Here is a 22488-nt window from a genome sequence, read left to right as displayed (position 1 = left end):
CAGGCCACTCTAAACAGTTGTTTTTGACCCTTAACTCTCGGCCGAGTCTTTGCTTTTTTTGATAAACAGCAATTTTGGGACCTTACTTCAGTGGTCGTTTACTCGCGGTTTTTGACAGTTTTAACAAAAGAGTTTGCCCTAAACTTCAGTCAAAAGGTTATATTTTCACAATAAATCAAATACACAATGTTCTGAAATTGTTTATACGTTTAAATTTGAGCTCAATACTCTTCATTATGAAAATCGCAAAATTTGATAAATTTTACAGACCAGAAAATTCACCTCATTGACACACTCGAGAGTGCACGAGTTTAAAAAAAAATCAAATACAGCTTTTTGTGCACAATGCAGGGCGGGTCGGGAAATTTTAGTGACCCAGCCGCCTTCACAATTAATAACGAAACTTTTTTTCTCTGAACTAGATAAACTTTCGATAAGTTTTTTATCGGACAAAAAGTGAATATTTGTCTAACAACAAATACTTTGTATATTCGAAAAAACTTGGAAAAGCGAGCGCGTAGCAGCCATTTTAGAAGCTCTACGCGCAAGATAACAGATTATGTTAGCTTTTAGTTGCAAGAAGCGCATGATCCTGAAGTAGGATGAATTCTTCTGCAAATTATGAACAAAAGTTTTTGATGTTATTATTATCACATATCATAGTATTGCACAATAATGGCGCAACTTTTTTTGTCTGAAAAAAAATATGAAAATCTAGGGTTTAATTTTCTGTCTTACTTGTAAAAACGAGACTAGCACAGTATTTCCATGGATTTGTATGTTGAGTCAGTTCACAATAATAAGGACAGAAATTTTGTTTTTATCACAAAGAAAATATCGTTTTTGATGTTTGATTTATTCTTCAATGCAGAAGAAACTTAATCAAAATTGTAAAAATTTGTGACAATTTTTTTACGTTCAAAATTCTTAGATACGTTTAAAATACATTTATTTTGTTCTAATAATTTGGGTAAATTGCTCTGCTCCATTGATAATTGTAGCAAATTAGTTAGCTAAAATGTTTTGTGTATTGGCGGTTTAGTTTGATTAAATTACGAGCAATTAGAACACAAAAGATTTGAGAAAATTGATGTTTAAAAGTTTTATTTTTACAAGCCAAGTTGTCAGTTGTGTCAGTCACATGTCCGTCAGGCCATGAGCTATGTTTAGAAATGATGTTAAGGAAGAGTCTCTTCTTGGCTTAGATTTAACAACTCCAATGTTATTTCCAAAATTTATCTATTAATATTTATTTTCTTTCTAACTTTCAGGTAAAACCATAACATACCGACGTAATACTGACACACAATTTAAGGATGATTAAAATCACGATACCAAACAAAAGACGAAGACGCCATCTTATTTTTAAGTTTTTTAATTTTTAATCTTTTATTAGAATTTTCTTTGTAAATTTTAACTTTAACTTCTGTTTATTCTACTAAATAAAATATTCCGTTTGCAACTCAAACGATTAGACCTGTATCTCAAAACGCAGTTAATCTGAGTGAATATTAGCCAATAACCCATGGAATACAGCTCAACAATGCATACACCTTAAAAAGCATCGATAAACCTCGGAAAATAATCAGAAAATGCCCTAATAATATCCCTATAACCCAGTGGACACGAGACGTTCTCAAAGACGTCTCAGAGAACGTCGGGCAGACGTCTCATATCCGTTCTATTTTGGGAATCGTGAAAGACGTCGATATGGGGACGTTGTTATGACGTACTGTACCGACGTCTCCTACACGACGTCGGAAACCCGTGTTTTAGACGATATAATTATATTGGACGCGTAAAATATTTTCTCAAAAATCAAATTAAGAATCCAAGCCCCCTGCTTTTCCATTATATTTGAGACAGTATCATTTTGAGTTTGTTTTATGCCAGATTCTTCTCTATTAATCACTAAATCATCAAAAGATTCTTGTTCAAAAACTCCCATCACTAGTATCAGGGACCTTTCCATTCTCTGGAAGAGGTTCCTCTTTTTATGTCACGAAGTTACTTTCAAATAGATATGATACGAGCATTTTGATCAATTTATACATGTTTTCTTTTTTTCTAAGACAAAAAATACATAAGATAAAAATACAACAAAAAATTATTTGTTTTGTTTCTTCTGCTGCTTCTTGGCCCATCGGCTCCCACCCTCTCGGTCGGGGGCGTCCTTTAATACGTCCTGTAAGGCGGTTTTCACAACCATATCGTCGGCCCCGGTCTTTGCCTTGCAACATCCTATACAAAAGAAACAGTAAATCGATAAATCAACATTAAATGGTTTGTATTGAGACAAAGTGACTGTAAGAATTGATTAGGAAAAACTCCACTTCAGGGAATGAGGGAAACCAGTAGATCTGTTGTTGTCCAGTGATGTGAGGTCTAGTTTCAAGGTAAAAAGATTCCTCATTTAAGGCAAATTCACACAAATCCAGTAAATACTAGGATTAGATACTAATAATAATCAACACTAAAATACACTTACTCTCGAGTGCTAGATTCAAATTAGTAAGGCTTTTGAAAGACATTTTATTTCCGTTTCCATCGTGATTCAATTCGGACAAAACAGCGTTCGTCGTGGTCCTGAAATGTAACATGTAAGATTTACCCTCTTGATTGTACTAAACTACTGATACAGTAATACGCACGGGTTGAGAGGAGCATAATAATACCAAACACCCTGCGTTGCATGAAGATACACAAACTTTTAGATAGAAGATACGCGAATTTTGGCCTTTGTCGCGAAAGTTGATGTCTTTGCAAAATTCTCAAAAAAAGTTGGAAATATGTGACCCCCCAAGCGATTTGGAGTACATTAAAAATAAGACCGGTCTTGGTGCGGACAGATCGATAAAATGTGCGGCAAAAAAGCGGCGAAACGATTTACCGTGCGGTAAAATGATAATATAATAAACAAAATTGAACTCAAGAATTCACATGTGAGCATCGAACATCGAACATCGCAAGTTCTTTTTGTGTGTCCAGAAACAAATTGTTGTTTTGCTTGCTTGAACTGGAGGCTGAAATTCTTACGGCAACTGAATGAAATATAAACAAACGGCGGGGACCGCACCATCGTCCGCTTTAGTCGGCGGGGACCGCACCATCGTCCGCTTTAGTTGGCGTTTTGTACGCACGGACCATACGGTACTGTGCGGTCTTCTGGCCGCTTTTTTAAACTTTTACACGCACAATTAACCAGTCGGAAAGCGGCACGAGCACGACCGCACCAAGACCGGTCTCGTTTTTAATGTACTCCAAATCGTTTGGAGGGTCACATATATAAAACCTCGAAATCCAAATTTTTTTCAAGATAATGCCAATACCAATATAAAGTCGAGAAGCAACCGTTTTATCGGATTCACGGAATATTTTTCACTTTTAGAGCAATTTTCGTTCGAAAATTCTCATTTTCATCCGAATGAATAAATGGTAATTTTAGACTAAATGAAAAAATAAAAACACTTACACCCTCAACATTCGCCCAACATTTTGACGCGTGTCTTTCCCGCCAACTGAGAGCCATAGATCGATCTGCAATGTAACAGGTATTAAAACTAAAGTATGATGTGTCAAAAAGGTGTGCAGTGTTTCTATTTTTGCCGATAACTTTCCAACCATTTGTCGTATAATAAAAAGTTTGGTATCGTTGGAAAAATATTTAAATGCGCTTATATATTATTATGGAAAAATACAAACACTGCACACCTTTTTGACAGACTTTAGTCGTTTTTCCAATATTTGCAAAACAGCAATGTAGAAAAGATTACACTATTGCAAAACCTATTGAAGTTTACACTTTAAATTTTTATTATTAATCTATAAAAATGAAAATTAGAAACAAAAATCAATACTGGGTAACACACAAAAAAGTATAAGGGTTCGATGGCTAACTGTGTCCGAAATAATGTGAATTTTTTTGGATTTAGGCAAACATCTACTTCAATAAAAGTACATTATTATTATAAAAAATGCATGTAAAAGCAAAAATACAAACGTGCAGCTTACCAAATTTTCAAACTCCTTCTGATCGTCCAGCTTCTTATCATATGCACACAATTCTTCCACGGTTTCACACTTTTTCTTCTCTGTACGGTCATAAATTTTGTCCTTATTAGGACCGCCCACCAACTTTTTTATTTCCAAGAGAAGGTTTATTTGCTTCCGCTGAAATTCTGAAAAATCGATGAGTATGATTGTAAAGTTTTTTTATTTATTCATTCCGTCCCGTTTTCTAAAACCGAAAAGCTTTTCTCATAAACTGTTGCTATCATACACAAAGTTTTCGTTTCATCTCAGTCTTCCATCAGGCGGCTATATAGATATTATGATTTCAGTAGTATCATACATGCTAAGAGACGGTGATGAATATATATGTACACTTAAAATATTAGCTCATTGAAAGGCAACTTTAAAATCAAATTCATAAATCCATACTGACCTGCTTCAGGTAATGGGTACATGTCTTGGATATTACATGCTGCGGATTTGCTGCGATGTTTTCCTTTTCCTATAATATAATATACATTTGTTTACTACATACTGCACACAAGGAATATCTTTTCACCGATTAAAAAAAAGATTTCTGTGTATAACCATTTCATTCAAAAGAATCATACGGAAAAGAAATGTACCATAAATACTTTTGCTGAATATAATCAAACAGATGGCACTGTCAAGAATTAAGTGACAGTGCTCATTAATTCTTTGTAAAAACTGTCATACATACCTGATTCGCTTGATTTGGTTCCCGAGCCAAAACCAAGACTTTTTCTTGAACTCTTTGATTCACTCCTTGATTCACTCTTTCTCTCTTTTCCACTGCTACTCGTTGAAAATGTTGACTTATGTGAATTTGGTGTTACGTGCTTACGAGGTGACCGTCTCGGACTTTCGTTTTCTCGGACGGTTTTTTTTGGCAGTGGCGATTCATTAAATGGGCCGCCGTCAAAATGAATTAGGGGAGACGATTGTGATGAAAGATGTGCTATAAAAGGAAAAAGAAAAGCTATAATTAGGTTCTATTACTTCAATTAGATAGACTAAAGTTTTTCAATGTCATTATATAACGTCTATTTTTGCTCTTTGTCTTTTTATTTTGCGAATCATTAATCATTTAACCCATGTCATAAGATAGGTTACAAAAGTTATTTGGGGAAATAGAAAAATCTGTTGTGTTTTTCAGCAACTGATAGTTATAGAGTTAGTTCCTTTGTTTACAATATTTTGTAAGATCTTAAACCCAGACGCCTGCATTGTATGTATGTATAGCCCCTGTTTCCAGCATCCCCAACATTTCTATCAGAGTGCACTTACTATTTTTCAAAGTCGACAAATTCATAGTACGATTATCTTCTCCTTAAAAAAGTAAAGCAAAATAATGACAGTAATCTTGTCAAAATATCTAGTGTATTTAACAATTTAAAAAGTCAGCATCCAGTTTAGTCTATAATTCAATCCTAGGGCAACTTAATCAAAAAAAAGATGTAATAGATTTAAAAAAAGGTTAAAACATGTAACTTACTTTCAGAACTTTCACTGTCTGATGAATCATCATCTGAATCAACTTTGTGGGCGCCTAAAATAAAATCAAACAAAGAAATGAACTGTGATTCTTCTAAAATGAAAGACTGAAGTTGTCAAAATTATGAGGATAACAAGTAGTCAATTTAGAGCTTCCAAAAGGCTACAATAAAATAATTCTATGACGTTTATTGAAATAATTCTTTTTTGAGGTAAAAAAAAACTGGGACTGAAAGGGTTAACTTATTTTATTATATACCCGTAGGCAAAAACAGTCATTGAATAGTTCCTACACTCTACAACTTTTACCTATTGAATATCTGCTTAATATTGTCAGTATGTTAAAAAATGAGTTAATCTCAAAACACTCTACAGTGACTATAACTGGATGTAACTTTAGAGAGCCAGAATTGAATTGTCGATTTGTTCTCTTGAAAAGACATTTAATGGTGGAATATCATATCTTATAAAAGTTATTCCAAAAAGTATTGAAAAATGAAAATGGAAATTGTGTAAAAAATCGTGGAAATGGTCATTGTAATTCAATTCTACAAAAAGTTCATTTTTTCTTTAATTTTCAATTTCCACTATTAATTCTTTTCAAATATTGTTAGGATAATATCGCAAATATCTTTTTAATGAGCATGATGGTGCAACTAGAATGCAACCAAAAATTACAACCTTACAAGGATAAGGCTTTACCATAGTTTTTTCTCTTCCCCTGATCATCTGAAAACTTTCTTTGTGATTGTGATCTGGAAGCTTAAAAACAAAATTAATTCCTCATGCTTTTAACAGAGCCAAGGAAAATATAATAGCTATTATTATTATTATTATTATTAATTTATTTGGTAAAGAAGGTCAAAACAAACTAGCAGACAGTGAAAAACCACTGATATGGACCTACTATTAGATTTACAAACCTTTCAGTTCAGTAATAAGAAATCATACAATGTATACTAAAAACATATGACAACACTTACCAACTTTACTCTTTTTCTGAGGAGGTGATGGGTCCCCGCGAACTAAAAAAATTAGATTAGATTATGAAAAATAATAAAATCAAAATATTTGAGGGTTGAAGAACGCCACACATTGATACTTATTAAAGCAAGAACACTGGATAAAAACTGGACCAAGCTTTTCTACTTGAACAATTAAATGCAACCATTCTTTTAAAACATTGTAAGTTTGATTAAAGATATCATCCTTACGTGGAGATCTTTTCTTGGGACTTTTTTCAACTTCTTCTTCACCAGTGGACTCCAAACTGGTTTGATACCCCTTTTGGTATATACGACAAGTATTGAAATCTATGAAAAAATGTTATGTTTAACAAATGTAACAAATACTTCACAACAAGGAAAAGAACATTATAATCAGACAAAGGGTGTGCTGAGGAATGTGAAACCAAACCATTGTATTTCACTTGTCTATCAACTGAATTCCACCATTTTATTTGAAAAATCACTCACCCCCTAGAAACCATCTCAAAGAATTTGTTACCCTTTTGTTAACAACGAGTGTATTAGCATATTACTGAGCTTGCTTTTGAGGTGTCTAAGTGTAAAAATTACTGTTTTTAAATTTTTCTAATAGACGGAAAAGAAGTCTTTGTACTGTACACGGTCATTTTTTTTTTCGTGAGAAAAAACTTTCGCAAATTAGCATTTTTTCGCGGAAACTACTTTCGCGAATTTGCCCAAAATTTGTGAAAATCGAAAGTTTCTTCCTTTAAAGTAGTATTTTACTATCTATCAAAACTTCACCAAAAGGATAATGTACTCACCTCCTGTAAGCAATTCCTTTTTTACACGATAACTGGGCCAGTTGGGGTCAACGTCACAGCAATCGTGGTAGTGTTTGGATTTAAAATTTTTGTCATCTGACCAGTATGCAGTGCTGCCTTTTATCCAATTTCGTGGCAAGACAGAGACTGACTCTTCATTTCCATCTTCCAAAATGGCACATACAAATACCTTAGTGTAAGACATTCTTAATACTTTTATACAATTGATCTGTTTGAAATAAATATGATGTTAGGATCAGTCTGGCAGTACCCTGAACAATTTACGTAAAAATCGCACAATTCAAAGATTCACAGAACAAGAGGGAATTCATAATGATATTGATGCAATAGAAATATTTTGTTATCAAGGTTGGGCCAAAAAAAATAAAATGAAATGGATCGGCCTGCCAGTTTTTCAATCTAATAAATCTATAAAAAGAACCAAACACCACGAATTGAGATTTATAAGCATCATGGGAAACTTGGAAAGCGTTCACTCAAATGAAAAACAGAAATTTCCAGGGCTTTTTTGCTACCAGATTAAATGGTGGCAAAACTTAATATTGGCTCAAGTTTTGAAACTCAATCCTAATTTTGAATAAGATAGATGAATAGAAATAGTCCATCCTATGTTATTTTCAAAACTAATTATTAATCAGAGCCTAGATTGTTTTTTTGTTCTTTGAACCAAACTGTAAAAACTGTAGCAGCTCAAAACTCTGGAAATTAGTCAGTTTGTAAGAATAAAAAAAACTACTACATAGATTTAAAAATAAACGCCCAGTCCTTTTTCAAACTTTACATCATTTAGCAAAGTTACAAGTACCTTACCACCGTCAATCTCAAGACATGCTATCTTGCGCTTCATGGCAGTTTTTTCAACCCTTTTCCGTTCTCCTTTTACACGACTTGCCAAAAAATAGATTCCAACCAGACTGGAATGACAAAGGTTTATCAAAAAAATCAGCGCACATAAAGGTTGTTTCAGACAAGACGTCTTTGACACATCCAACACAACTGTTATTCAACAAAAACCAACTATCCCTTTCCGATTTTGAAACTTCAGTTAGAATGCATTTGTAGGATGATTTGATGCCAGCACTTTCCAACTCAGTTACCCTTTTCACAACAGATACTAACGGGTTTGTTGCATTGCGCACAAGTTTCTTCAAGATCTGAAGGTGATTCTCAAAAGGAAAGCAGGATATAATATCTAAATTAACATTATATTTTAAAGCATCATCAGCCAAATGGATCAAACCGTGAACATTATACACAGTGAATGAAGCACTGTAATGGGTTGCTGCTTGATCTGAAAAATATGCAAGTAGTCTTTTAGCATAATCCAAGTTTTCATTTCTGAACTCGTCATTTTCATCAAGCAAAATTCGAAGGGCAACAACCAATTTCAAAAAATGTTCATATACAGCTTGTGTTAAAACATCAGATAAAACAATAAATCCATAATATAGTAAGAAAGATCTAAATTCTGTTGCTTTAAATCTTTTAAAATGGTTAAGCCCACGGGGCTGTCGTGCAAATTCTGATGGCATTTTCCCTCGAAAACTTTGAAGCATTTGAGAGACTTGTCTAATTTGCCTTTGAGATAGTCTACAAAGACGTGGTCCTTCTTTTAAAAATTGTAAAATTCGTTTCATAACACCCAGACAAACAAGATGCATGTAGTCAAGGGGGAATCCTTCTATACACTTCAATCCTGATCTTGCTTCAACCAACGGACTGAGTTGATGCTGATGCTTACCTTCATATTTAAAATTTTCAAAATCTTCTTCAGTTCTCAAGTCCATGTTGGTTGCAAGAAAAACTGTTCTACCATCAATTCTTTCACCTTTAATCATGCATCGTTCGCATGAATAGAATCCCCCATGCCCTTTTATGCATTTAATGAACTGTCTGGCAGGAGCATCACAAAGCATGCACCATATTTTGACATAATATTGCTTATTATCAAATACAAAACCATTATCTCGGAGCTCATTGTATTCATTTAAAAGATCCTCTAAGTATTCCTCACAGTTATTTGGTTTCCCCTCACCACAATAGAGAGAAATAACGAAAGGATGAGGATGCACAAACATTCCTAAAATTGGCCAAAGATCTAGGCCATTTGACTTAAATAATGGTATGCCATCAGCGTTAATGATCAGCTTAATGATTTCAGAATCAAACTCAGGAAAATCTTTTAGGCACCTGATGATCCCTGTTTTAATCCCTAAATAAATATATTCACCTCCGCACTTTCGAATTGTGGCCACCTCCCTTGGTGTGCGCATAAGGGTTCTAGGGTCTTTTGGAAGTTCATCTGCATGACCATAAGCACGAAAAATCGATAAGATATCTTTAAGTTCTGCGCGTGTATAAGCATTCTTACCAGCCCATTGCCTTAATTCATCAGCTAAAGTTGGACCTTCATTCAAATTCAAATCTGCAAAATCATCATCTGAGCTGCTACTATAATTACCCCCAGATGTTTCACTACCATCGTCACTGTCATCATCTGACTCACTGTCAGTTTCATTGGAATTTGAAATACTTGGAGTTGGAGAGGTTGAGCGGCTAGATCCCTCACTAGTAGGAATACCAGCTTGATCTACATCTTCAATTTCAAAGTTGTTTCTAATATCATTACAATTTCGCTTATGCAGTGCGTTATCTGTGTCACTGTCAGTATTTTGAAGAAATTCCAACTCCCTTTTTCTTTTTTCACGCCACCTTCTCTTATATTCAGCAGACATACAATCAAAATATGACAGATTCTGTAAAAAAATTTGTTTGGAAATCAATTTTATCACAGAGAGATGAAATAGACATATTTTTTCAAAGAGGCAACCCTGTTGAATAATTATGTAGTCCAGCAGAAAAACAATGATAAAACCATACATAATTATTACAATATGCATGATACAGTAATTATGCATGGCTCTATCATTGTTTTTATGGCCGGACTACATAATTATTCAACAGGACGTCCTCTTTGAAAAAAGGTCTATTCAATGACCAAAACTTGAAACAGTAAACTTTTCTGTCCTGTAATATTCAGCCATCAAAGCAGAGAATCTCATGTCTGACGGAAACGGGGTTATAAAAGCTGGCCAAGAGTGGACTGGGAATCGCAACAATGACAACAAAGTTGCGAGACATGCTGATATAGGGCGCCATATCAGGAAAATTTAGTTTGTGACATTCCAGCGCACAACAGGATTCTTGTTGTAAATTTTGTTTTATAGGACTATTTTCCTCAGATGGTTAATTTTAAAGCCCCTTCAGAGGATTACTGTGCGCGTCAGAGAATTATGATCATCTGTTATCAGGTTACCTACGGGGTCCATTCAAGAAGTACATATACTCTGAGGGGGAGGGGGAGGGTACCACCAAAAGCGTACTAGGTGGAGGTCAGGGTAGAAAGGTACGTACCGTACTTAGCCTCAACTTTCAAAAAATTTGCTTAACTTTCCAATTGCTATTCTGAATGCTGATTGGTTGATTTTAAAAATAGCGATCAAAAAAGCGATTGGAAAGTTGAGACCTTTTTTAAAGTTGACGCTAAGAACAGGTTGACATTTTTCAATACAACAAAAAAGAGGTCTTTTACACTTACAGCAGCCATTGAGAAACATCTTGCAAACTCCTGCAATCATGAAATTATGATCTTGCACGAATTTTATTATCCAACCACCCTAAAGCTATGGCGCTGTACAGTTCTTACATTTTTTTTTGAAATTTTACTACTTTGGTCAGTTAGGCATTTAATGGCTATGCAAGTTTCCCTCCATTGATGCAAGTTACCCAATCTCACGGTACGGTGCCCTATATCACTTTTGTCTCGCAACTTTGTTGTCATTCCCAGTCCACTTGTGGCGCACGATGCACAGACTTTAGGAAATGAGATTATGGATATTCTTCAGATCGTTTGTTTTCACCCATCCTTTTAGAGCTTCAGCGTGATGAGAAGAAAACAATCACAATCTGATCTCAGGTTAGGTGACGGGAACCGAATAGTTTTTTTATAAAACAGACTACTTTAATCGTAGAAATTTAAGCGAGAATAATTTTAGCGTATATTAGCGAGTCATGAAAATCTTGATTTTTTTAGGATTTATTTTAGCAAATCACGATTTCAAAAAATTTTGCGTGGATAAATTTTAACGAATACTCGTATTACATTATTGATTGTATTCGTTTTCTAGCATTTCTTTGCACTGAAACCCTTCCTATTGATAAAAATGTATCAAGGGAACATAACCAGAAATTTCGCGCTGATAAATTTTAGCAATCTGGCGATTCAGCGTGTTTTAGCGAGACTTATTTTAGCAAAATAGGGAAAACTCGCTAAAACTCTAAAATTTGTCTTGCTAAAATTTCTACGATTAAAGTATACGATTGCCAATCAAAACAAAGTTTAAGATTACTTCCACCACCTGGAATACCATAAGGGAACTTATTTTTAATTTTGGCGGAAACTAATTTCGGCAAACGACAGCGTAAGTCTAATCTATTTTGACTTATTTTGAGCAACTTTGATGAATTTCAAGGTTTATTTAGGCAAGAAAACAATAAAATTTAATTTTGGCGGGAATTAATTTTAGCAAATTTCGTCTAAATTTGCCAGATCCACCAAAATTAGTTTCCGCAAAAATAAAGTTCCCTTTACTGTACTGTAGGTAGGTAGATTTTTAACTCTCATCTTACCTCACTTAGTTAGAGTTTTTTCATGTTTCACTCTTAATCAGTGAGGTAAATATATTTTAAAGTCTTTTCTGACTATTCAACTCATTTATCATTTATACGACAATCAATCAAAACAACAGGTCAGAAACATAAATCAAAGGTGCTGGATTTAAAATCGTTACCTATCTTACCACCAGCATATGGACAAACAAAGACCAAGCAGGATAAGACGACCAACATAATATAATAGTGTAATTGCATCTAGTATTTCAGCACAAGCTCATGAGAGTATGGCCAGTTGTAGGGATGAAAATAATAAGGTGGAGAGCTTATGGTCGTCAACTATCCACAGCCCTTACCATCAACCACAAAAAGCACAAAACCATGAGTTAAAACCGCGGATTGCATTGTGGTTTTCCATTACGTCATTTTCCAACAAAAGACCCAAGCACACGGCAAAGTTGCTAGTGTACTTAGGCCCTTATCTAATCCGTGATACCGCTTTTTACCCGAAACCGGGGAATTTCCCCGATAAAGCAGAAAATTATCTTCCAAATCGGAATCATCCCGTACATCTTTCCTTTTCTCTCTAAGAGGAAAAAGAATTCGGCCATTCTTTGTTGTTTGTAGATCTGACAGGAGAAAACACTTTATTTTCATACTATATAAGGGGTGGGGGATGTATGATTAGTAGATAACGTGCTCCTGAAAATTCCTAAATGGAATTTATAATTCACACGTAGAAAATTTTACAATCTTCCCAAATCATCCCTCTACTAACTTAGCTTATAAAATTAAATTCATGACCCTGCCGATTCCCCGGACAATATGGGGCAAATGTCTGTGGAACGAAAAAATATTTACATCCCCAGACAAACGAAGTGCGCTGTCAAATAAGTGAACCGCACGTCCGGATGAGTGAACACATGGTTGCGAGTTACGGTTGACTATAATTGCATGAAAGCGCCTAGACATCACTATGATGGCAAAATTGACGGACGCCAATGCGATCGCCCAAATGTTTAAGTACATCACACAGACCGCGTGTTCAGTCCGGGGTAAGTTTCAAAAAATAAAGGGGCAATCAAAAATATGTTCAATTTGGGTCCTAAAACATCTTCAAATCCAGTCGGTTGGTCGGCCGGTAGAAAATTTTGTCGAATTTTTAAGATCTAGTAAATCCCGATGAATCAAGTCGGCAATCAACAGAAACTTATGCTGCCATCTTTAATTTGCCAAACTAAATGTGTGCCTGAATATGTTAACCTTAAAGCGGCCCTTATTCTTGGCCCCTAGGGTATTGGCCCTACCGCGTTGCTGAATTTGACATGAAAATTTCAATAAGGGTACATGAAAAAACTTGAACGGGACTCAATGTGGGTTAAGTGAACAAAAAATAATGATTCAAAGACATGCCATTATGGGAAAGATCCTAACCTGCGAACAGCGCCCAAAAAACCTGACGATTGTACCGACTTTCCGAATAGGGTTTTCTTGTTTATTCTGTGACAAATGTTGTCTGTGACAAATGTTGTCAACCAAGATCACGGCATATAAATTTCATGTTTATACCATTAGCCAAACTGGAGTTATTTAAAAAACAAATTTTGCTGACGTCAGCATTTTTTGGTTTTTGCAGTTTTCACAAAATTGGCAAAACCTAAATTTAAGTAACTGATTTTCAAGTTCTACATCGTCCCAGTGGGCACGAGCTGTTTTCGAGACGTCTGGTTCTAATCGTAATAAGATCATGACTATGACGTCTTCAGCAGGATGTTTACAAGACGTCATATTATGGTCTTTTTATCATCTTAATTGCAGACATCTGTTTTGGCGATATATATCGACGTCCGTCACAACGTATTTAAATAAGGCGGCTGGTTTTACGACACTGCTGAGATGTTGTCGAGACTTTATTTCAGAAATAGAACTTTTATCAGACATACACGCTTTTTTTTGTAAGAATAGTGTACTTTGGCTGAGGGTGAGCGTTATTCTTATTTTTCTATTGTTCTCAACAAAAGGGCTATCGCTCTAAACCCGAAATCTCACCCTGATATTCTTATAGAAGTTATTCCTATAAAACAAAAAGCGTGTAGCCATTTTTGAGCCCGGGCAACGCTCAACTCCCGGACACCAAGAGAAATTTTGGCAATTTTTCAGTTTACCATCCCACCGGACAATACAAAAAGCGTGTAGCGTGTAAACACTCTTGGGAGAAAGTTAAGGGGATTTATTTACATTGGACTTTATGTCATGCGAAATAGATGATTTATTTATCCTATTTTCTTTAATTTTAAAAAGGACTTTCCATAAAATAATAATACTACTCATACAAAGTCTAAAAGACGACTGTTTTTAACAAATATGCAGTTTTTTCAGCAGAAAATAAGTATATTCTTAAAAAAAAAACATGAATTCAGATAACAATAATCACTCTGGCAAATATGCTTGTGTTGTTTGCATTGAGGACAATGGAGAGGAGTCTCAGATAGTAGTTCCATCAGCTTGGGTTGACGAAGAAAATAAAATAGTACACTGGTCAACTTCTTTAAATGCAAGAAGAGAATTTGAAACTTGTGCCAATCCATCAAACAAGTGGCCAACATATCACCTTGTAAAAACTATTTTTATTGGGGGTAAGTAACTTTTTTTTCCTATAACGTAGTAATCAAACAAATCAATAGTAATGATGCTCAATCCTTGCTTGCGTTTCTCTAGTTGAAGTTCTCTAACATTATTGAAGAATGCAACAAGTTTGAAGTCTGCCAAATGTTGCCCAATTGTGTACTATAAGATTTTTTGATATTCCTTTAGAACATAGCCTTTGCAAACAGGTGTGGGAGGAGTATAGCACCAGCACCACAGAAGAATCACCAATAAAGCAGCAAAAGCAAAAATCTCCTGAAAAAGAAGCCAGTAAGTTTTCAGTCGTTATTTTCAGAAAAAAAAATCCTTCAGGTCTGATAATGATCTATTAACTTAACATTGGTCTGTCAAGATATCACAAGCTATTTAAGTAATTTTAGTCATTCTCTTTTCCAGCAAAATTGTATCCCAAGCCACCACCAAGGAGAAACACTCGCAACGACAATGCTAATAATTCAGCAATGAATAAATCTGAGTCTGAAAGTAAATCTGGTAAGTATCTTATGAGAAGACATTTTGGTGGTAATTGAATTTGATGGATGGCCTCAGAAATCAATTTGGCAGATCAGCAACAAAATTAAATTTGATTCGGTGGACAATAGATTTAAAATTTCCAAGTCAAGTTGACAATGTTGAAAATACACTCCATTAGGGCCTAAATCGTCACAAGTTAGCTTATTTCTATTTTCTATCAACCTCTTTTCAGCAAACCCCAGTCCACAGTCAGCATCTAGGAGAAATACCCACAGTGACAATTCTGATTACTCGCCAGTCCGAAAGAAGCCAGATTCTAAAAGTAGATCTGGTAAGTATTATATCAGTTTTTGGAATGAAAACTTTTCATTTAATAAAGGAAATTTTCTCTTAAAAGTGTCAAATAAACCAATGATTATAACTTTTTCTACCTAAACATCACAAGTCAGCTTATTTCTATTTTATATCAACCTCTTTTCAGCAAACCCCAGTCCACAGTCAACATCTAGGAGGAATACCCACAGTGACGATTCTGATTGCTCGCCAGTCCGAAAGAAGCCAGATTCTGAAAGTAGATCTGGTAAGTGTTATATCACTTTTTAAGGAATTTTTCTCGTAAAAGTGTCAAATAAACCAATGATTATAACTTTTTCTACCTAAACATCACAAGTCAGCTTAATTCTATTTTTTATCAACCTCTTTTCAGCAAACCCCAGTCCACAGTCAAAATCTAGAAGAAATACCCACAGTGACGATTCTGATTACTCGCCAGTCCGAAAGAAGCCAGGTCCTAAAAGTAGATCTGGTAAGTATTATATCACTTGGAATGAAACCTTTTCATTTTTTTCTCTTAAAAGTGTCAAATAAACCAATGATTATAACTTTTTCTACCATCTACCATCTAATTTTTTTACATATAACTTTTTCTACCTAAACATCACAAGTCAGCTTATTTCTATTTTCTATCAACCCTTTTTCAGCAAACCCCAGTCCACAGTCAAAATCTAGGAGGAATACCCACAGTGATGATTCTGATTACTCGCCAGTACGAAAGAAGCCAGATTCTGAAAGTAGATCTGGTAAGTATTATATCACTTTTTGGAATGAAACCTCTTTCCCTTAAATAAAGGAATTTTTTTTTACAAAGGTGTTTAATAAACCAATGATTATAACTTTGTTTACCCAAACATCACAAGCTACATATTTTCTTTTTTATCATTTTCTTCAGCAAGATCTCGATCAGTATCAACAACAAGAAAAAGGATTATGCCTAACAACAATATTGATGATTCGCCAGTCAGAAAGAAACCTGACTCTGAAAGTAGATCATGTAAGTTTTAACTTTAACATTGGTTCAATCTTTGTTGAAATCTTTGCAGTATATTTTGCCAAGCCCTGTTATGATGGAAAAAATTGTGAAATTGCAGAATTGTAGAGGGTTATTTTATTGCATTAAGGTGCATTTGGAATCATGATAATAAATTCCGTAATATAATTGTGTTTTCAGGCAACAATACTCTAAATAAGGAAATATATCAGAAACAATTGTCTACAACTCGACCTCGCCCAGTACCACAACATTCAGCGTATGGTTGTGAATCGGATGAAACGAACAAATCTCTTTTAGATGACCATCTATGTGAGTCATATGACTTTTGCTCTGTTCTTTGCCGTCTATATATATAAATTGCCAAAAAACAAGAAAACAAAACTTCCAACAATCTCTTCAGTGAACCCCTGTTTTCATCCTTATCCCCATGCAAGATAAAATATGTTTAATTACTAAATTGAATCAATGTGTGCACTCCTGGTTTTACATTTGGCCCTTACAAATTCTTAAAACTTACGCTATTTTTTAAAACAATACTGCTTCGACAATAGAACTGTTTGAATAATGAATTGCTTCACGAGGTGTATTACAAGGTTAATTAACTTGAAGGTTCGAGAGTGTTTCTACATATCCAATCCTGTTTGATTATTTCAGTCTATTACAGTAACAATTCGCATACTTATCGCTAGTAGTATAAAAATTGTATTTATTATTTTCAGCTGGATACAAAAAATCGAAATCTTCCTGCCAGAAAGTCCAAAAACGTACTCATTCCCCAATGTCAAATTTTATTGACTTCGTGAGTTCACCTAGAAGATCTCCAAGATTGAAGCAAAATGTATCAAGAGCTCGAAAATCACTCGGCTTTGACTCGCGTCACCAATCAACTCGAGGTGTGTTTGATATTCTGTGTTGTCCAAACCCTTTGTCTTTTAGTCAGATACCTAAAAAGCAAAAATATATTCTATATTATGACAACTAAGAGAGAACAACTTACTCTTTTGTGCTTAATTATAGGGGGTGGGTACTTGGAGAAAAATCAATAAAATGGAGGGTCATTATAAACTGATATTGAGCGATTTTCCCCCAAAACCCCTTCACTAATCTATGTTTTACTTCTTCAGAAAAAGAGGGGACACAGGAAAGACCATCTTCCTCCAAAAATAAGGATCAATACCCTCTTTCTGAAGCAGGTAATCTTTGTTTATGAACTTTATACGTTATACTTAAGGTTGTCATCTAAAGTATGTCTATAAACAACCTGGCTACTTTATTTTTCCTTTATTTAAGTCTCCTTTCCCACCATTAGACTTGCTACGTTGAATTTTGCAACAACCTACATTTCTTGATTGTTTTTATTGGGAGCCTCAGAAGGGGAGGACTTGAGTCTCAAGTATTGTTAACATATGTCTGTTTTTTAATCAATTATTTTCTCCTTTTCCTCCTATTTCCCCTGTTTTTACGGGAAACTGAATGTAAAAAATGACAATCTACTTCTACTTCATTAATTTTTCAGCCTTCCAACGTAAAATGGTGAAACTTCTTTTGGATAGTAAGTCTGAGATAAGAAAAAATAATCGTCAGCATGCTGAAAACCTTTACAATAGAGGGGCCCCTGCCAAGTGCACCACAATTGAACAATTGCTCCAGTTTGAAAAGAAACTCGACAACCAAGAAGAATATAATAAGTTGGTACGTACTTTAATATCAGTTTTGCAAATTTTATGTTTCTAGACAGAGATGCCTCCACAAAAATTGGAATACCATACAATTCTTGCCTAATTGTAGGGAGAAGGGTTAGCAAACACGACATGTCGTGAAAATTAACTTCCACTTTGCTCTTGTAGTGAAAACACCAAATCAACGTAGAGCGTGAGGCGGGGCAAAGCCGACATAGTGCCTTGCTCTTTCGTAGTAATATTTTTTGCTCACTAGAAGGTCCTCTTTCAAATGAACCAAAACTTTTTTGATTTTGACGATTTTTTGAATTGGATCTGTCTCGTGTTATAGCTCTTCAAATATTGATTTTCGGATATATTTTTTGTAATCCTCATGTTAAAACCTTTCTTTTAAGCCATATTATTTGAGCTCTTAATTTTCACTTTCATTTTCAAGCCCCAGCAAAAGTGATGTCATCACATGGGGACTAGTCAAATTCTCAAAACCCAGTTCACCATAACTTTTTGTGACCTTACGGACCCAAATGATCATTTAAAAAAATTAGTTTGCTTCTAACAAGCCTGTGCACACGAAGGATGTTTTTGGAACAAAGTGGCTCTCACTAAATGGATTAGTCCATCTTTTTTGGCAAACTTATCCAATTGGGTACTTCCCATGTCTTTTAGATTGATTTGTTTATGACTGTTGGTGGGAAAGATCTTCGGCTTGTTATCAGGAGGATGCTGCAGTTGTAAGTAACATTACACCTTTTACACTTCATCAGATTCTTGGAAATACCGGAACAAGGATTTCCTGTTATTCACATTTCTTGATTGTTTTTATTGAATGAACTTAACCTAGCTTACCGTGATTTGGAGCCTTAGAAGTGGAAGGGTTAGAGTGTTAAGCATTTTTGACATTTTATTTTTATTTTTATTAAAGGATCACCACGAATGAAGTATTATCCTGTATAAATTGGGATGGAAACGGAGACAAAATCTCCTTTAACAAAAAGCTAAAGAACATCTTCCAAGCTCTTGTGGGTAAGCTCCTTCATATATTTATTTCCACAAATTTAACTTGACTTGCCTCCGGATATAAAAACTTTACACCCTCCTGGAAAACGGAAAAAGTTCGCAATTTTTTCAGTATGCCTTGTATAAAATATATCCTCCACTCCGTACAAAAATTCTTCCTAAGAAGTTTTTCAGTTGCCTTATGGGAACTAATTTACGTTCGCGCTACGAGGGTCTAGTATAATACGCGGACTAATCTTCGTCCACGACACCCACTTTTGACCGAAATTCTTTAATTTTTTATGAATTTTTCAATTTTTTCCCTTGAAGTAACCAAAATTTGTGCATAATGAATGATTTCTGGTAATTTGTTAAATGTATACCTAATACTTTGAAGCTGTTATTGTTCTTAACCTTAGCTTGTGCAAGCCAGAAATTCAAAACGACACAAGAAAATGTGAAGACCAAACTTCAACTGGTGTTGAAAGATGCACCCGATCGTGAAGGAGGCCTTCGTTGGACGGAAAAACAAAGGAGAAAGAGTTCCTAGCTTATTATAATGAAATAAAAGTGTATAAAAGAAAATGAAATTCATTCTTTTCATATCCTACCTACCTACTATTAAGAAATTAGAACAATTTATCGAGGAAAAAAATTCGTGCTTGAAAATTATAACCTACATATAAGTAAGTTACCGCCAAAATTTCTTTTTTTTTCACCATCCGCCAAAATGAATACCCGTAAAAATTAATTTTTCTCAAGTGTTGCTCGATTTTTCACTATGTATTTTGGTCATAAAAGGAGGTTTTCTTAACATTTTCACCTTAAAACCCATCGTCCGCCAAATTAAATTGCCTCTTAAAAATCGTTTTGAGCCATCAGCCAAAATTTCTTCCAATAAAGCACGTCGAATCATTCAACTGTAAGACATCTCTTCAACGTCGTGTAGGCTGTATTTTACTGATTCCACTCCAATAAATGATATCTGCATGGACATCTCACGAGACATCCTTCAACCTTACCTCTCACAAATAGCTTCAATGAGACGTCTAAAAAGATTTTCATTTCCCGACATCTTCAAGACGCCTGGCCAGGCGTCTGATCGGATGTCCAACAAGACATCTCGTGTCCACTGGGGTAATGCGCTTTTTTAAAGGTATCAGTTATTATACTAGGAGGGGTTGAACTGCTTCTGAAAAATTAACAAAATGTGAATTTACCCAAGAGAAATGCACATTCAACTTTTTCAAACATTGCCGGTTCCAATGAGGTACGCGATTACGCTATATTATAAGGACTAAAAACACAACAGATATCTATACTTCCACTCACTAGAACAGTTTTTTTCGATCTCGCAAAGATCCACTGATCAAAAACTGTCCTTAAATATAGGATCTTGTGCCTCGTTGTATACAGGAATCACAATTTAATAATTTTTTTGTTCATTCTCTTGCCAGGTCTACACACACCCGGTCAGATGAAGGAAAACGGCGGAGGAATAAGAAGAAGAGTTGCAAAAGCAAATCAAAGAAACGCAGACTTTATGACCAAAAGCTGGAAGAACAATTTGATAAAGACAAGAAAATCAGAAAGCTTGAAAGTGAAAAAGCTTTATTGACCATAGCGTTGAGATCAGCAACTCGTAAGCTACCCATCCCAGTCACACCACGATATAGTTTGCCGAAGTCAGTTTTGGATCGATCTCGTAGTAAGGCATCAGCCATCAATCAAACGTTAAGAGTTTCTGTCACAGAGTTCAACAAAAGAGAACTGCAAATTCTACCTGGAACTATTGGAAGTGGTGCATATGGTAGTCTTAAAATTGGAAAGCTTCCAAACTTTCAGCAATCAGTTGCAGTGAAGGAAATATTGGAAGGGATACTCGACTTGAAACGTTTGTAGAAGCAAAGCTTTTGTCACTCTTGAATGGACACAAAAATCTCCCCCTCCTCTTTGGATGGGTTAGCCCTAACATTATTTTATTGGAATTCATCGGTAACGAAACAGTCCCAAGTCCTACACTCAGAGAGCTTCTCCGTCAAGATTTGAATATTCAGTGGCTTGATCTTGTATTGGACTTGTGCTTGGCCATGCGATACATTCACAATAAAGGAGTGTTGCATAATGACCTTCACCCAAACAACATCCTTATTCGTGATCGAAAGTACTTAAAAATCATTGATTTTGGTAAGGCGTGTTTGATGAAGATCCAGTAGTGTATGATATTAAATCTGGGAGTGATAAGCAAAAATTATATAACCAAAGGCATATTCATCTTGCCCATGAACTTCGCAATGTCCCGAATTCTACCCAATCAATTAAGAGTGATATTTACTCTCTTGGATACAATATTGGATTGATAAGTAATTCAACTAAAAATGAAAAGTTATCTCTCATTGCTCACGATTTACAAAGCATTTCACCTGAAGGGCGACCCGGTATACCAGAAACAATCAAACGAATCTGCTTATTGAAGCATAAAATTGGCTTCAATCAATGACTTGTGTTTTTTTATCTTTGGGCTTAAATAATTCTTGTTTTATTGGGAACGTTTGCTGAATATTTTAACGTGAAAAATGATTGAAATAATTTGATGCAGAAAACCTCTAGTTTTAAGACAGTTTATTTAGTTGCCTTTACGTTTTTGAAAGTAGTGTCTCACAGCTGAGTTTTAATCAAAGTGTGTGATAAATCAAAGCACTTGTCTAGTTTTGCGCGATGGTGCAGTTACCGGCTGAAGGGATGTCCGCGAAAAGTGGACAGCCTGGTTACGATTGGTCACAATCCCCTCTTTTTTCTTTTGATCGAAATACTACTGATTATTGTCAATACCAAATTTATAATAGACCGACATTTATACTCCTATTCCTATATATCTATAAAAATATTGTTATTAAATAGGGATCAGTAGTTTCCGGCAAATACTTTGCAATATAGTATAGTTTTGTTCGTTCTCCACTTCATTTCGTTTTGACTCTTAAACGCATTTCTTGGACACCTTTAGTGAAAAATCAAAGAAATAAGTACTCAATTTCAGGCATAAAATTATTTCCTCTAATGTCAATGTCAAGCAAGCATAGCGCAGGCATTAACTTGACTGAAAAGTACATAATTTAATGGTTTTCTCGTTTTATGTATCAGTACACTTGTCTAGTTTTGCGCGATTGTGCAGTTACTAGCTGAAGGGATGTCCGCGAAAAGTGGACAACCTGGTTCACCTTACTTGAATAAAAAGATAGATTTATGTATTATTGGATTTTATTCATCTACAGATTATTTCATATTATTTGCAGAACCTTTTCATGAACATGTTAATTTATTTACACATTTTTTTATAAGCAACTTCATTTTTCGGG

At 34.9% G+C, this 22488-nt stretch overlaps 2 protein-coding genes across 2 annotated transcripts; one reads left to right on the top strand and one right to left on the bottom strand.

Annotated features, from left to right (window-relative positions):
* Positions 1-2079: 2079 nt before the first annotated feature.
* LOC136798504 (uncharacterized) lies at positions 2080-7629 on the bottom strand. Its single transcript, XM_067055127.1, has 12 exons — positions 7316-7629; positions 6741-6839; positions 6510-6551; positions 6229-6288; positions 5528-5581; positions 5320-5361; positions 4733-4990; positions 4445-4513; positions 4012-4178; positions 3473-3537; positions 2489-2586; positions 2080-2241 (listed from the first exon to the last, which is right to left on the bottom strand). The coding sequence occupies exons 1-12, from the start codon at positions 7518-7520 to the stop codon at positions 2108-2110; spliced, it is 1293 nt and encodes a 430-aa protein (XP_066911228.1). The 5' UTR covers positions 7521-7629; the 3' UTR covers positions 2080-2107.
* A 6788-nt stretch (positions 7630-14417) lies between these two features.
* On the top strand, positions 14418-19709 carry LOC136798400 (uncharacterized). Its single transcript, XM_067055007.1, has 13 exons — positions 14418-14643; positions 14822-14923; positions 15050-15145; positions 15360-15458; positions 15834-15932; positions 16108-16206; positions 16356-16457; positions 16635-16799; positions 17582-17650; positions 17974-18149; positions 18803-18867; positions 19059-19159; positions 19552-19709. Exons 1-13 carry the CDS (start codon positions 14418-14420, stop codon positions 19680-19682), a joined length of 1530 nt encoding a protein of 509 aa, XP_066911108.1. The 3' UTR covers positions 19683-19709.
* Positions 19710-22488: the final 2779 nt, after the last annotated feature.

The sequence above is a fragment of the Clytia hemisphaerica genome, unplaced genomic scaffold (assembly GCF_902728285.1).
Source record: "Clytia hemisphaerica strain Z4C2 unplaced genomic scaffold, Clytia hemisphaerica genome assembly, whole genome shotgun sequence".
Taxonomy (NCBI): domain Eukaryota; kingdom Metazoa; phylum Cnidaria; class Hydrozoa; order Leptothecata; family Clytiidae; genus Clytia; species Clytia hemisphaerica.
This window is presented reverse-complemented; position numbering and strand designations above follow the sequence as displayed.

What these genes read in the sequence shown, in the direction of transcription:
- LOC136798504 (XM_067055127.1), bottom strand. Translation starts at nt 7,520, where the DNA reads ATGTCTTACACTAAGGTATTTGTATGTGCCATTTTGGAAGATGGAAAT. An exon ending in AGAAGGAGTTTGAAAATTTG is followed by an intron (nt 3,538 to 4,011) that starts GTAAGCTGCACG and finishes GTTACATTGCAG; the next exon opens with ATCGATCTATGGCTCTCAGT. An exon ending in GTTGGGCGAATGTTGAGGGT is followed by an intron (nt 2,587 to 3,472) that starts GTAAGTGTTTTT and finishes GTTACATTTCAG; the next exon opens with GACCACGACGAACGCTGTTT.
- LOC136798400 (XM_067055007.1), top strand. Translation starts at nt 14,418, where the DNA reads ATGAATTCAGATAACAATAATCACTCTGGCAAATATGCTTGTGTTGTT. An exon ending in CTTTTGCTCTGTTCTTTGCC is followed by an intron (nt 16,800 to 17,581) that starts GTCTATATATAT and finishes TTACTTCTTCAG; the next exon opens with AAAAAGAGGGGACACAGGAA. An exon ending in CATCTTCCAAGCTCTTGTGG is followed by an intron (nt 19,160 to 19,551) that starts GTAAGCTCCTTC and finishes TCTTAACCTTAG; the next exon opens with CTTGTGCAAGCCAGAAATTC.